Source organism: Macrobrachium nipponense, chromosome 49, assembly GCF_015104395.2.
Source record: "Macrobrachium nipponense isolate FS-2020 chromosome 49, ASM1510439v2, whole genome shotgun sequence".
NCBI lineage: Eukaryota > Metazoa > Arthropoda > Malacostraca > Decapoda > Palaemonidae > Macrobrachium > Macrobrachium nipponense.
The window spans coordinates 7,003,182-7,017,453 of NC_087224.1; the positions used below are offsets into that span (position 1 = coordinate 7,003,182).

Sequence of the window (14,272 nt, forward strand, 5' to 3'; positions counted from 1 at the left end):
CTACTCGCTGGGACCGTACATTTCCGCAGATATAGTGAATGGGGACATGAAGCGGCACGATTCCCATCCTTTGGAAAATGGATAGGTGTGCTTTTAATTTATGGTGTTGTTTTTTATGGTTGTAGGGTCGCCGCTTGAGGCGGACTTCCCTTTATTTAGCCTAAAAGTTATGGGACTAACTTAGTTGGGCTAGGTCAGGTGGTATTGTTTTTGCTTCGTTGTCCTCAGAGTATGGTCAAAATGGTCTAGTCACATTGTGGTCACGCTCCCGTTGACAGATCATCTAGAGCCCTCCAGTTATACAGGTCACTACCTTGCTGGAAACTAGTTAAGCAGAAGCGGACTTGGGTGACAGTAATCACGAAGTCAGCTATGCTAACAGGTAAGGAACCAAGATGTCAATCATCTGCATGTAATTTGTTTCCAAATCCTTCTATTCTGTCCCTTCCCACCTCCAAGGGTGGGATTCAGCTATACAGTAGAACCCTTGACTCACGAACGCATTGACCCACGTACAACTCGATCCCCGACCAAAATTATAGGTAAAATTTCACCCTTGACCTACGAACTAACTTTGAGATACGAACAAAAAAAAAATGCGGAAAATAAAAATTCTGTTTGGGTCATGAACTAATTTTGAGACATGAACATTTGAAAAATGCTGGAAATTTCTGGAAAATAACAATTCACTTTGTTTCACAAACTAATTTTTAGACACAAACATTTGAAAAATGCGCGAAATCGCCCAGCACACGTGAGAGCGTTGAGTTGCCATGGGAACAGCCATCCTCCAGCCGCCCACGCACGGCGTCACCCACGCATCGCTCTTTGTCTCATCTCATTGTGTACAAGACGTTCGTCAATTCGCTTAGCATTTTTTGCGCTAAAACTTGTGATTTTCTTCATAATGGGCCCTAAGAAAGTGAAGAGTGGTGGTGAAAGTAAGAAAGTGAAGAGTGATGGTGAGAAGAGGGTGCAGAGGAAGATAACCATTGAAATAAAGAAAGAATTATAGAAAAGTTTGAATCGTGTGTTCGCGTGACCGATATCGCAAGTGAGTACAAGATGGCCAAGTCGACAATTTCGACAATTTTGAAAAACAAGGATGCCATTAAAGAAGCAAATGTTGCGAAGGGAGTGACAGTACTAACAAGATGAGATCGCAAACCCTCGAAGAGGCAGAAAAAATAATTTTGAAGTGGGTACATGAGAAACAGATGGCAGGTGATAGTGTAAACGAGCCGATCATCTGCGAGAAAAGCTCGGCAATGTATCAGAGTTACGTACCGCACATTAAATTCTGCGTGCGAAACTTTGGCCCCAGTGCGTAACTGTCCGTGACTTTGAGGGCTTCGATGCAGAGATTGTGCAAGAAATTGTGTCCATGGGCAACAGTATGGGTCTACAAGTCAACGACGAAGATGTTGAAGAATTGGTCGCTGAACATTCAGAAGATTTGACTGCGGACGAACTTGTTCAACTCCACAAAGAGCAGCAGGAGCAACTTGCTCGGGAGCAATCAACTGACGAAGAGGAGGCTGGGGAGGAAGTTACAGATGTCAGCAGTGATGTGATAAAAGCCACATTGGAAAAGTGGAATGATGTCCAGTGCTTCCTTGAATTGTATCATCCGGACAATAAAATTGTTATGAACAGGATCGTGAATATGGCTCAATGAAAATTTAATGAGCCATTTCAGAAAAGTTATGCAAGGAAGGAAAAGGCAACAGACATTGGATAAGTTTGTGATTAAACGTTCACCAAAAAAAACCTAGAAGAGTTGAATCTCCGGAACGAGATCTCCCCAACCTGGATGGGGGAGGGTCTCCTTCCGCACAATAACCTCCTCCCCACCCACCACCCTCCTCTTCTCTTGTCCGTCAAGCCAGAAGTCTCGCCAGTCATAGTAAGTGTTCACTTTACAAACGTTTTTATAGTGTTAGTTTACCATTTTAAATTATATTATTAGATATATTAAGGTTTTTTACACTGACTTTTACATTATCTGTGTAAATAAGGCAAAATATACATAATATATATTGGTTCGTAGGGGTCGAGAACCAATTATATATTCCCATTAAACCTTATGGGGAAATTAGCTCCGAGTCACGAACAATTTGGAACACGACCAAGGTCTAGGAACGGATTGTGTTCGTGAGTCAAGGGTCTACTGTATATATATCTGGCAGGTAAGTGTCATGAACAAAATGATATTGTCATGATACAATAAAGTTTGTTCATACTTACCTGGGCAGATATATATAATCAAGTACCCACCCACTCCCCTCAGAGGACAGTGGTATAGAAAAATCTGAATAGAAAATGGGAATGGTTCCTAACGCCCGCCTCCCAGCGGCGGGAATGGTACTAACCACCTGGCCGACCACTGCGTGTGCCGGGAGTTTTGAAATTCTGTCGAACATCAGAGAATACAGCTATATAATATATCTGCCAGGTAAGTATGAACAGAACAAACTTTATTGTATCATGACAATATCATTTTTGTTTAATATGGATATCATTAAACTATAGTCTCACTCAGCGCACCGAACACTGGCTCAAATAAGAGTTTTATATATTTTTATTGCTACTGTATTGCATTTGATTGTTTTCAAATTTAACATTGTTAAATTTATTGTAAAATTCCCTTTATTTATGTGCCTTGTTATTGATTTTACATACCTACAGCAATGTTTTAAATCTCTTCTTCTCGTCAATATCAATGCTCCTTTATTCAGTATCAAGTCAGCCGCGCGTGATGTCTCCACGTTGACATGATTTTGTACAACTTTAAGCTAAATTTTATATTGAAATGTTTTATTCTTTTATTTATTTTGTTGAACATCATTATCATTAAACATATTGTAAAGGAAAAACATGTTAATACAGTTTTTCTTGTAGGACGCAATAGGTAGTCGAATAAAAGTATAAAGAAGATAATTGGTTTGTTCGAAGTACAAATACTATTTTTTTGACAAACGATACAAAATCTTCTAGAAAAATGGAATGTTCGACATAAGAAAGATTCGACAAACGAGGTACCACTGTCTGTAGTTAATTACCACCTGTAACTACTGCCATATATATTTAGTCTTGTAACGGTTGGAAGGAAAAGTGATGAAGACAATTAGTGGTTCCCTTACTTGTCATATGTTTGCCAGGAGTTACTTACCTTGTCACCAAGCTTCTAAAACCAAAGCAATGTGGTATATTTCTGATGCTGAAAATTACTCTGTGCAGTAAGAGTTTTTTCTATGTTTAATATCAAAGATATTTGTTACTGACATTTAGTAATAAATCATAAAAGGTGTTGTAGCAATGCAACAATTGTATTATATTTTGTTTGTTGAATCTCCATTGACATTGTGAAAATATCGACTGTTTATGTATTTTTTTTTTATGTGAAAATATTGACTGTTTATGTATTTTTCTGATTTGCAGGGGGCTGGCTTGGTGATGAAAGCTGTCATTGAAGAAGGAGAAAGTGATATACCGGAACGTATGCAACTTCTAGCCCTAACAGAAGGAGCGCTACCAAGACATCTTTATACAGCTCTCTACACCCAGACATCTGATGGGAGGCTTCTTACTCATCGCCAGCTTTCTCGTCATTTAGTTTCTCTGTGGGCAGCAGAAAATCAGTCAGCAATAGATCTTTTAGGAAGAACAGTAGTAAGTATGGCTATATGATTATTTTCTTTACATGTTACATCCTATTAGTAGGTAGTTTTGCATTGAAAACAAGTTTTATTTGGTAAGAATTTTGCGCTTAGTCTAAGCATATTGAAGTCTTGTAATAACTGAGTTTTGACACAAAATGTGTTTCTTCATACAAACCCATCACTCGTATGTATGCCCCTGTTAATGACCTATAATTATCCCTAGGCTCTACAGTCTTGTTGAACATAGAGGAGATAGTACTAGTAGTATGACACATGCATCACCTAGACCCTCAGGTTGTCTGTAAATAAATCAGGGTATTATAAAAATTTTATTTGAGATCAAACAAAAGAATAAAGATCGCTTGGCTGACCCGGAAGACTGTTTAATTCACCTGTTCTCCACCAGGTGTATTTGAATGTTTTAGCTCTAGTCCGAATTCTCCTTGCCACCATTAGGTCTAGGCGAATGTTGGTATTTGGTGAAATGTGGCTGTTTTCTCCTGTCACGGTGCTGTTATTTTAATCTTCCTAGGATGTCTTCCACCGGAAGCAAGTCAACCAACATCAGGCTATGTAGCAGGGTTGGCAATGATTAAATCAAACTGATTTAATCATGTAATTAAATCATTGATTTTTTTAATTAAAAAATCATGATTTTTCAATTTTCAACATTTAAAAAAAAAATTTTAATTTGAAAGCAAACAAATTGAAAAATATGGTTTGGAGGTTAATAAAAACTTTAGCATAACTGTGCTGCATCTAGTATTTATTTTTATATAAAAATAATTGCAAGTACATACTTTAGGCCAGAACTGGAAATGTAAAAGATAAATCAATATTAATTGTCATAAAATACATTTTGAGGAAAAAGAGGATTGAAAAAACATCTAACAAATCAAAAAACCAAATAAATTTAAAAAATCCAATGAATCACTGATTTTAAAATTTTTTACTAAAAAAAGGATTTTGACGAAGGAAAAATCTATTTCTGGGTGATTGGCTCGTGTCGCCCTATGAAAGTAATCCTTAATATCATCTTTCTAGGTAATATTATCCTAAAGTTACCAGAGAAGAAAAAACAAAATTAAGAAAATGTCAGTAAGACTGACTCGCTCACTCTTAAAAAAAAGAAGTGTCGTATGTATAGGGGCGAGTGTGGAACACTACCACGAGACAAACACCAATTAGAACTTCCCTATCAGAATCCCCTAAGAGAGAGCCGATACCAACGGGCGATGCAGCCTCTACTACTACTACTAGAGGACGCCACGGACAGCAGCGCCCCTAGCGGTCATCCTTAATTAAAACATAAATACATCTTGTCCTGCAAGGGGGGGAAAACAAACCATAAAAAGGGATGGGTTTCATAGGGCGACACGAGCCAATCACCCAGAAATAGATTTTTCCTTCGTCAAAATAAAAACCCTTTTCCCTGGGCTCAGCTCGTGTCGGCCTATGAAAGAATACCAGAGAAACAGACAAGATGGAAAAGGGAAAAATGAAAAACATATTAAAATGATGGATATAATATAAGTAAATCAAATACAGCATACAAATTAAGTACTTAAACTAACTTATTACAGTAATCAATAACAGAATGTTAGTAAACTAAAGTACTTAAATGGTAGTAACAAAATTCATAAATATGCATGTAAAATAAGGAAATGTTTGAATTTACTTAATTAGAAACATATAAGTACAATAATTATACATACATGTGTCCTACCCTAGCATAAAAATAAGGGTAGGTACACTCAATCCATCATTAATACATTAATACCATTAATTTAAATATATACAAACACATTGTGACTGAAGTTATCACAAATCCAATTGGAGAATTTATACAAACATATTGTGGCCTATCCTAGCATAAAAATAAGGGTAGGACCACTGAGGTACATATCAGTACAAGGGTGGTTGTCCCTAGCAAAAAAATAAGGGACAAACCACTACAACACACAACGGCTAAGGCTATGATGATGAGTAGCCTGGTGATAGGTTGAGGCATGTTGGTTGAAGTAGGTAGAAAGGAGACCTGGATTAATACTACAACTACTAAGCAGTATCAGGGGAAACTATGTTTCCCGCTGCTACTGCTGAAAACTTTAAAGATTCCAAGGACTTTAAATAATGCCGTTTAAAGACTGTCGGGGATTTCCATCCAGTATACTTTCTAAGATCCTCAAAGTTCATATGTTGAAAATAATTAATTGAGGTGGCTACTCCCCTGATATCATGTGCTTTTGGGAATGGGACTCAGGTTGGCTTGTTTAATGAAGTAAAGGATTTGCTGTCTAATGCCTTTCACTGACAAAGTACCACCTTTTTCTCTCATGAAGAGAGCACCTGAGGATCTTGAAGAAGTACGAGATAGAAAGGCTCTAAGAGTTGATACTGGGCAGAGAGAAGGATCCTGTGGAAGTGGGATAACCTTCCAAGGAGCCCACCTTGCAAGAGGATCCTCATTTTTGGCTAAAAAGCTACGATCCGGAGCAAGTAGAACTTCTCCTGATGGGAGGAATTCCACATGACCCGCATCCCTGGATAGAGCCGACAGTCTGAAATTCTAGCTCCTGAGGCTAGGCTTAATAAGAATAATGTCTTCCTCAGGAGCATTATGAATGTACAAGATGAGTTGTCAGTATCTGAAGCTAGTTTGAGGACATCATTTAAGAACCATGAAACTGTAGTAGGCCTCTGAGAAGGTCTAAGTCTAGCACAGGCTTTAGGGATAGATGTGAAATAAGATTCAGTCAGATCTATCTGAAAACCTACTTGAAAGATTTTCTTCAAAGCCGATTTATGAGTGGTAATCGTGCTAGATGCTAAAACCTTTTTTCAAAACAAGGATCTGAAAAAGGATATAGCCAAATTAACTGTCATGGTTGTAGTGTTCGATTCTCTCAAGAAAGATGCTAATTTTTTAACAGCTGAGTCATATTGTCTAATGGTTGACTCTCTCTTATCTGATTCAGGAAGAGAATATTCATGTGGATCAATGTCAGCATCTTTATTAGCCGCAAACTTCATGAAGTCCATAAAGTTAGGGTCTGGGAGAGTTCCTGAGGAAGCGAACACAGTCCTCATTTGTACTGATTGTGATAGCTTGGGATTGGGGATCCGTTGAGGTCGGAGACCCAATTCCAGAAGAAGAGGATACCAGTTGCTCTTGGGCCAGTCCGGTGCAATCAGAGCTACTATCCCTTTGAAAGACCTTAGTTTGCTTAGGACTTTCAAGAGAAGATTCACTGGAGGAAAAACATAAATCTCCTCCACTGATTCCAATCCAACGACAGGGGCGTCCGTGGCATAAGCCAGAGGGTCCAGGTTGGGGGCCACATAGCAAGGGAGCTTGTGGTTCGCTTGTGAGGCGAAGAGATCCACTTGGAGACCTGGGACTCTCAGGCTTACCCACTGGAATGACCCGACGTCCAGAGACCACTCTGATTCCAGAGGAACTGACCGGGGGGACAGGGCATTCGTCTGCTATCACATTTCTTACTCTGCCAGGTGAGTGGCAGACAGATGCCATTTGTGTTTGTTTGCTAATGCAAAGATGGCTATCATGACAGATTCACATGCTTGGATTTGGACCCTCCTCTGTTGATGCAATGAACTACCACTGCACTGTCCAAAACTAGCCTTAGATGAGACTTCTTCGGGGGAAGCAGTCTCTTCAGAGTAAGAAATACTGCCATTGCTTCCAACACGTTTATGTGGAGCTGGCGAAATTGAACTGACCAAGTCCCCTGAACCTGTTTGAACTGAGAGTATCCCCCCCACCCGGACAGGGATGCGTCCGTGTGAATGGTTAACATTGGGAGGGGATATTGAAGGGGTACTTTCTTGGCTAAGTTCTTTACTTTTGACCAGGGGGCCGTAGTTGGTTGCGGAGGATCTGTGGGATTACTGACAACTGTCTCGATATTTGGAGTTTGCTTTTGACCGCCAAATTCGATTTATATCTTTCAGCCTTGCTTTCAGAAGGATATCTGTTACCGAAGCAAACTGAAGAGACCCTAGGTTAAATCTCCTGGTTTCTTCTTGACGTTTGTTTGCACTTGAGAAATTGCCTGACAGATTTTGCTATTTCCTTCCGTTTGGCTACTGGAATTGATAGATTGTGGGAGGACAAATCCCATTGGATTCCTAGCCACTGAAAACGAGATTCCGGAACAAGTCTGGATTTCGTTTTGTTTATCTGGAACCCCAGATGTTCCAGAAAGTGAACTACCTTTTTTGGTAGCTTTGAGACATCCCTCGACTGTTGGTGCCCAGATTAACCAATCGTCGAGGTATGCCGCTACCATGATTCCCTGAGCTCTCAATTGTTGTACAACCACTTCTGCTATCTTTGTGAATACCCTGTGGGGGCTACATTCAGACCGAAGGGCATCACTTTGAATGAGAATGTCTGACTTCCTAGCCTGAATCCTAGGAATGGGCGGAAGTGCCTGGCTATAGGGATATGATAGTATGCGTCTGTAAGATCGATGGAGCATGTGACGGCTCCACGCGGAAGTAAGGTCCTTACTTGCGAGAGGGTAAGCATCTTGAACTTGTCGCAGCGAATGAAAGAGTTTAGCTTTGACAAGTCTAAGATTACCCTTCTTTTTGTTGAGCCTTTCTTTGGCACGCTGAATAAGCGACCTTTGAAATTTTAGATGTTTGACTCTCGCAATAGCTCCTTTCTGAAGGAGTTCTTCCGCGTAATCTATCAATTCCTTTGACGGTACCTGATGGAATGATTTGATTGGAGGAGGATCTTGGATCCAGCTCCAGCCTAATCCCTTGGACACTATGCTCTGTGCCCAACTGCTGAACCCCCACCTGTGGCGGAAGAGGAACAGCCTCCCTCCTACCTGGGGAGCCTCATTGCTGATGGGCGGGTTGGCCACCACGCCCTCCTCTGAACTGCTTACTCCTTGTGCCCCTTCCTGCGCCACGGTGACGAAAGTAACCTCTCGCCCTACCCCTCGGTTGAGAGTAGCCTTGAGCTTCATAAGCAGGGTTAAAGGCAGGCGAGATAGCATAGGAAGTCGAAGGTTGCGATTGCTGGGGCACCAGGAGGAAAGGCTGAGTTTGCTTAGATGTAGCAGGTTGTCCTTGTTGGGTGACTGGGACTGCCTGCACAAACTGCTGCTGATGCTGGAGTTTTTTATATGGCTGGAACCTCCTACCAGCCTTCTTTGGTTTCTTGCCAGCAGTGGGAACGGATTCCTGTTTCCTCTTAGAGGAAATACCCCACCTAGCTCTAAGGCTCTGGTTGAGTCTAGCAGCTTCGTGGTGGACTTCGTTCACTGCTGACTCAGGGAAGAGATCCGCTCTCCCATAAACATGCTGGCAGTTCAAGAGTCTATTAGGCTCGTGCCTGATGGTGCCACTCTTGAAGAACATGCTTCCGACAGTTTCTTCCTGGCTTGGAAGAAGTCAAAAGCGTCTAACAGAACCGTCTGAAATTGCGATTTTGCCAGGATTTTGAATAGCGGTTCGTTCGCGTAAGACAGCGCAGCCATTTCCGTGACGATGAGGGAGTTAAGGGACCTGCCAAACCTAGTTCGCGCATCGAACTCTGCCTGGATTAGGGAGTCCGGCAGCCTAGGTAACTTCTCACCGAACTGGTCCATAGCGCAGTCCGGCTTGAGTTTACCCTGCGTGAAGTAGCTGGCAGGTTTCCCATAACTCTCCGAAGGCGGGAAAGAGAGTGGAGAAGTGGACTCCGACTCTCTCAACTGTGGAACGGGCTCATCCTTGAGGACTGCCTGAAGAGCCTTCTCCACCAATTCGTGGCGAACGGAAGAGAGACCTCCTCTTCCGTGGCGAAAATAGTGAAGGGGCTCTTATAGGCCTGGAGTTTAGTATTAGTACACTCCCAGTCCTCAAGGCAGTGAACCCATTCCCTTGGGCGTGATCTCTACTGTAGAGGACTGACTCCTTCGAGATCTTGTCCTCCCCTTGTAAGAGCCGTTGGCGTCAGCCTAGCATACCCGATGAAAGGCTGTGACAGACCCGGAGGATAGAACTCGAAGTCCTCAATCCTTCGAGTGCCAAACTCCGGGATCGAAATCATCCCGTCCTTAAAGGGAGCGTAGGCCGCTACTCTCCATGGATTCTCCCATAGAAGAAAGCTGGCAAGGAGTCGTAAGACGGGAGTTGGAGAATCCCCGTGCTAGAAAGCAGGGGATACTGGGGGAGGAGCCTGGGATAGCCAGCCATCCGATCCTCATTCTCTCTTACTCTATTCGAGAGTTCCTGGACCGTCTGTCCAGTTGAGACAGAGTGCTCGACAATTGTGCGAACATCTGCTCAAAAACGTGTTCCCCAAGCTGAGATTTGGGAACCAACCATCACTCCTACCTGCTCCATCACTCCTGGTGAGACAGGAGAAGGAACGCAGGAGCTGGTGCTTGCCACCCCTGCCGGCATAGCCGGAGAGGGGGCGGGGGCAGCGGAGGCGGGAGAAGGCAACGACTCGGAGGTAGCGCGAGCTTTCTCCTTCGAAGCCTTGCCTCTGGAGCTCTTCGACTGGGAAGAGCTTGGCTAGCCTTCACCGCGTCGGCGTAAGAAGTCGATGACTTCCTAGCCGAAGAAGACGAAGACGACTTCCTAGAAGTCGTCTTAGACAAGGTCTTCGGTTCTCTCTTTCCCTTCTCCTTAGGAGGTACAGAGAGAGCTGGGAGTTGCGGCTAGGGATCTCGGATCCGGAAAGCCTTGGAAAGAGGCGGAAGAAGAAGGGACAGGAGAAGATCCAGGAGCGCCCAAGAAAGACCTTGGGCGCCCGACAAACCTACCTCAACCAACAAACCCTCACTCACTACCGCCATCGGCTCAAGATTCAGGTCCAGGCCGGCGACGTCCGGAACTGACTCCTGGGCGGCTACGACCCCTAACGACTGCTGGAGTTCTTGCTGGATGGCGGCTATCACGGGGGGCGGCGGACAAGGGGTCGACGTAGTCCCGTCGACTTGCCCGCAGGGAAGATCTGGATGGCCAGCTTCCTATCCAATATGTAGGGCTGGCCCTTGGCGGCGTTCTTCCAAAGCCGCCCACCACGCTTTCAGGGTGGCGAGGGCGACTTCCCTCACACCGCTAGCCTGAAAGAAAGGCTGAATTAGCTACCAATTGCGGACAGAGTTAACAAACTTACGAACTAAAAGTGTTAGTAAATTGATAAATAACCTCATAATGGTCTTACCCCACCAACCAGCTGATCGACCAGGTCGTAGCATATAGTGCAGGCCTCGGGATGCCAGACGATAGACTCGTTGAACAAGGTGGCACATGGGGCGTGAGACCTGCACTCGTCATGTCCGCAGGGGTCGTGCAGCGTCGCATTACAAGCGAGGACCTGGCAGTTGGTAGCCGTAAGTGAAAACGTACATGAGTACAAAGTAAACACTTACAGCCTAACATATGCTCCGCTGGTGCCGGAGCGATAAAGTTAGATAAAACCAGAGCCCTGCTAAAATACGTGTGGTAACCATGTTGGAAGAAAGGCTATGGCTCCGCCAGTGGCGGAGGCACAAGAATCAACCAACTAGGAGTGGTGGTAATGGAAACCACAACGGATAATGGCGGGGATGGTTGATTAACATAAATATTATAATACACAATTCATTGTAAAAAAATCATCTTAAATTAAGGGTATATATCCTTAACATAGTATAGTAACAACATAAAAACCAACTTCTCTCCACCCGTCTACTAGAAGAGTGCGTAGGTAAGGGTAAGCTCCCTTCCGGTAGCGAGAGATATAAGGATATAGTAGGCAAGCAATCGACCATCCATAGCACCCACCCTGTCCGCTAGCGGAGCCAATATCCTATAACCAAATGGGCCCCGGCTGCGACGGAAGGCTCCTTTCATATCGTAAGAGAGGTGGCTGAGAAATGGGTAGGGGGGGGAAGGAGGTCCCTGGTGAAGCGCGGCGGGAGCGAGGAAAAGGGGGAAGGGATGGCCTACTCCTCCCCACCTCACCAACTACCCGTATGGAGACCCGGTACCTCATAGTGGTCGCCCTATACCCCCTGCTGGCGGAACCCCCCGGCACCTCCGGAATGTGAGAGACGAAGGCTATGAGGTTGTTATGACAACCAAGGGGTCCCCCAGCTCCTCCCTACATCAGAGAGGGAGGGAAGGGGCAGGGTAAGGTGCTATGGAACACGTGACCACCGGTGGCCTAGGCCGCGATCAACACAACCGTGGTAGGGCCACGTGAACCAAGCTGTACCAATACATGGAACAAGCACCTAGGCTAGCCTAACACCCTAAATAATAATAATAAAATACATCGAAAGGTGGAAGAGACACTTTTAGTAAAAGAGAAAGAAGCCCAGGAGGAGGCAAACTATTCCAAGAAACAGGAGCCTACTCGGAGCCAGCGATAGCCGATGTAGAGCAAGAGCCGGGATGCTGGGCCAGAATAAAAATAATAATAGCCCTAAATACCAAGCTAAGAGAATGGTAAGAGGGCTAAACTAGCTAAAACTCGATGTAAAACAATGAACGTGATAATGGTAAGCCCATAAGTTGTTAAGAAGTCCCAGTATGGAAGACCGGGAATTCTTACGAGGCAGCATGGCCGCCACGAGACAACCGGGGAACCGTATATGACCTATAAAAAGGAAAATACTGGTACCCGGAAGATAAAACTGTGATAAAATATTACTTATGAGTTACTTAACTTAGCCGTGGCAATTGCTGAGCGTTCCATCGTAGAATACGAGATAAATCCTGAGACAAATATAGCACAAGAAAATCTGCGTCTAGACGCTGGTGCTAAAAATTAAGGATGACCGCTAGGGTCGCTGCTGTCCGTGGCGTCCTCTAGTAGTAGTAGTAGAGGCTGCATCGCCCGTTGGGTATCGGCTCTCTCTTAGGGGGATTCTGATAGGGAAGTTCTAATTGGTGTTTGTCTCGTGGTAGTGTTCCACACTCGCCCCTATATCATACCGACACTTCTTTTAAGAGTGAGCGAGTCAGTCTTACTGACATTTCTTAATTAATTTTTGTTTTTTCTCTGGTAACTTTAGGATAATATTACCTAGAAAGATGATATTAAGGATTACTTTCATAGGCCGACACGAGCTGAGCCCAGAAAACAAATTTAAAAATCCCAACCCTCTTATGTAGGAATGATTATTATGTAATCAGGATGTCTCAATTTGAGGTAGATCAACGTAATATTTGTACCAGCTGCAGGGTTACAGAGTGTGATGTAGAGATTAGGTGTGATGAATGGAAGGATTGGCCTAAGGATCTTGCACTGTATCATATACTGTTTTGGCGCATGTTGTTTGCTGCCTTGATGTGTGATGTTTTGTGTTTGCCCCTTTCGTTTTTTTTTTTTTTTTTTTTTACATTTTGTCTTGGTGCGATAGTGTGAAGTGGTCTGAGGAACTCTTAATAGTTTTTCATGAAGGGATAATGTTTGTTGTGTGGTGTGAAACCGCAGTTTGTTAGCATTGTTGCATAAGAACTGTCCAGTGTGTAGAGGTTGAAGTATTCCGTGGCAGACTACACCGTAAGTTCTTTGTGAAAGTTCTTTTGATGTGTTAGCCTATAAAGTTTTATCTCATTTTGCATTGTGATTCAGCATTCCCTTGATTTGCAGTTTCACATAAGTGACTTACCGAACAGTTACATAGCTTATAGCTTCTTACCTACGGCAGTCGAAATTCAAATTGTTGGCGCCAGCGGCGTTGCTATCTTAAGTATAGGTGATACAAGACCCGCCCACATCCGGGAACCCTGGGTACTGCTAGCCTTCTACCGTCAATTTTCGTTTCTGCTGCTCACGGGATAACACCTGTGAGATTTTCGCTGCAGTCTCCTGCGTCGCCATTTTGGATTTTGGTTTTTGTTTGGTGATGTACAAGTTTTTGGTTTTTTCTTGCCAGTTAGCTATCTCTATTCAGTTTTTCGTCATTATTGCTAATTATGTCAGATTCTAGTTCATCTGCTGTAAGGTTTTGCAGCGCTGGCTGCAAAACAAGATTAGCTAAAATTATGTCACGATCCGCACTCTAAGTGCACTAAATGCAGAGGACAAAATTGTAATGGTATGGATGTGACATGTGATGAATGTAAAGAATTGGATGAACAGGGATGGAAGGCGGTTAGATAGCATGCTGAGAAAATGGAGAAAGATAGGAAGAGGAAGGCAGCTCTTAGGGCTAGTAGTAAGAATAGGTTAGAAACTACTCCTGTTTCTTCGGAGACAAATAAGTCTTCTCTTGCCTCTCCTTTATTAGAGAATATTTCTCCAATTAATAGTCCTCCTACTTCTCCTTTGATTACCCCTGTTCAAGTTGCCCATGTTTCCGAACCCAACACCATTGCCTTGCTTGAGTCTAAGATGGATAAAAAGTTCGAAGTGTTAGCTGAATCAGTTATGAAGTTAGGAATGTCTTTTAAAGCTTTCGTAGATAGTACAGTGAAATCTAGTGCAGTGCAAAGTGTTAATGTTGCGCCTGAAGAGGTGGTTGTCCGTTCCCCCTCGACTCCCAGACGAAGGTCACTGTCCCGCTCCCCCGCAACCAGGAGAAGACATACCGGAGGTCGGAAGGAGTCTGGGGGAGTTTGCCCACGGTCAGCCGTCGACTCCG

At 43.6% G+C, this 14,272-nt stretch overlaps 1 protein-coding gene across 3 annotated transcripts in view; it reads left to right on the plus strand.

The window, feature by feature from the left end:
• Nucleotides 1-14,272, plus strand: part of LOC135205298 (dnaJ homolog subfamily C member 13-like) — a 683,293-nt gene that overhangs the window by 273,201 nt on the left and 395,820 nt on the right. For all 3 annotated transcript variants that reach the window (XM_064235698.1, XM_064235699.1, XM_064235700.1), the window contains exon 12: nt 3,442-3,672. In XM_064235698.1, the coding sequence (XP_064091768.1) occupies nt 3,442-3,672 (231 nt within the window). The remainder of the gene's footprint in view (nt 1-3,441; nt 3,673-14,272) is intronic.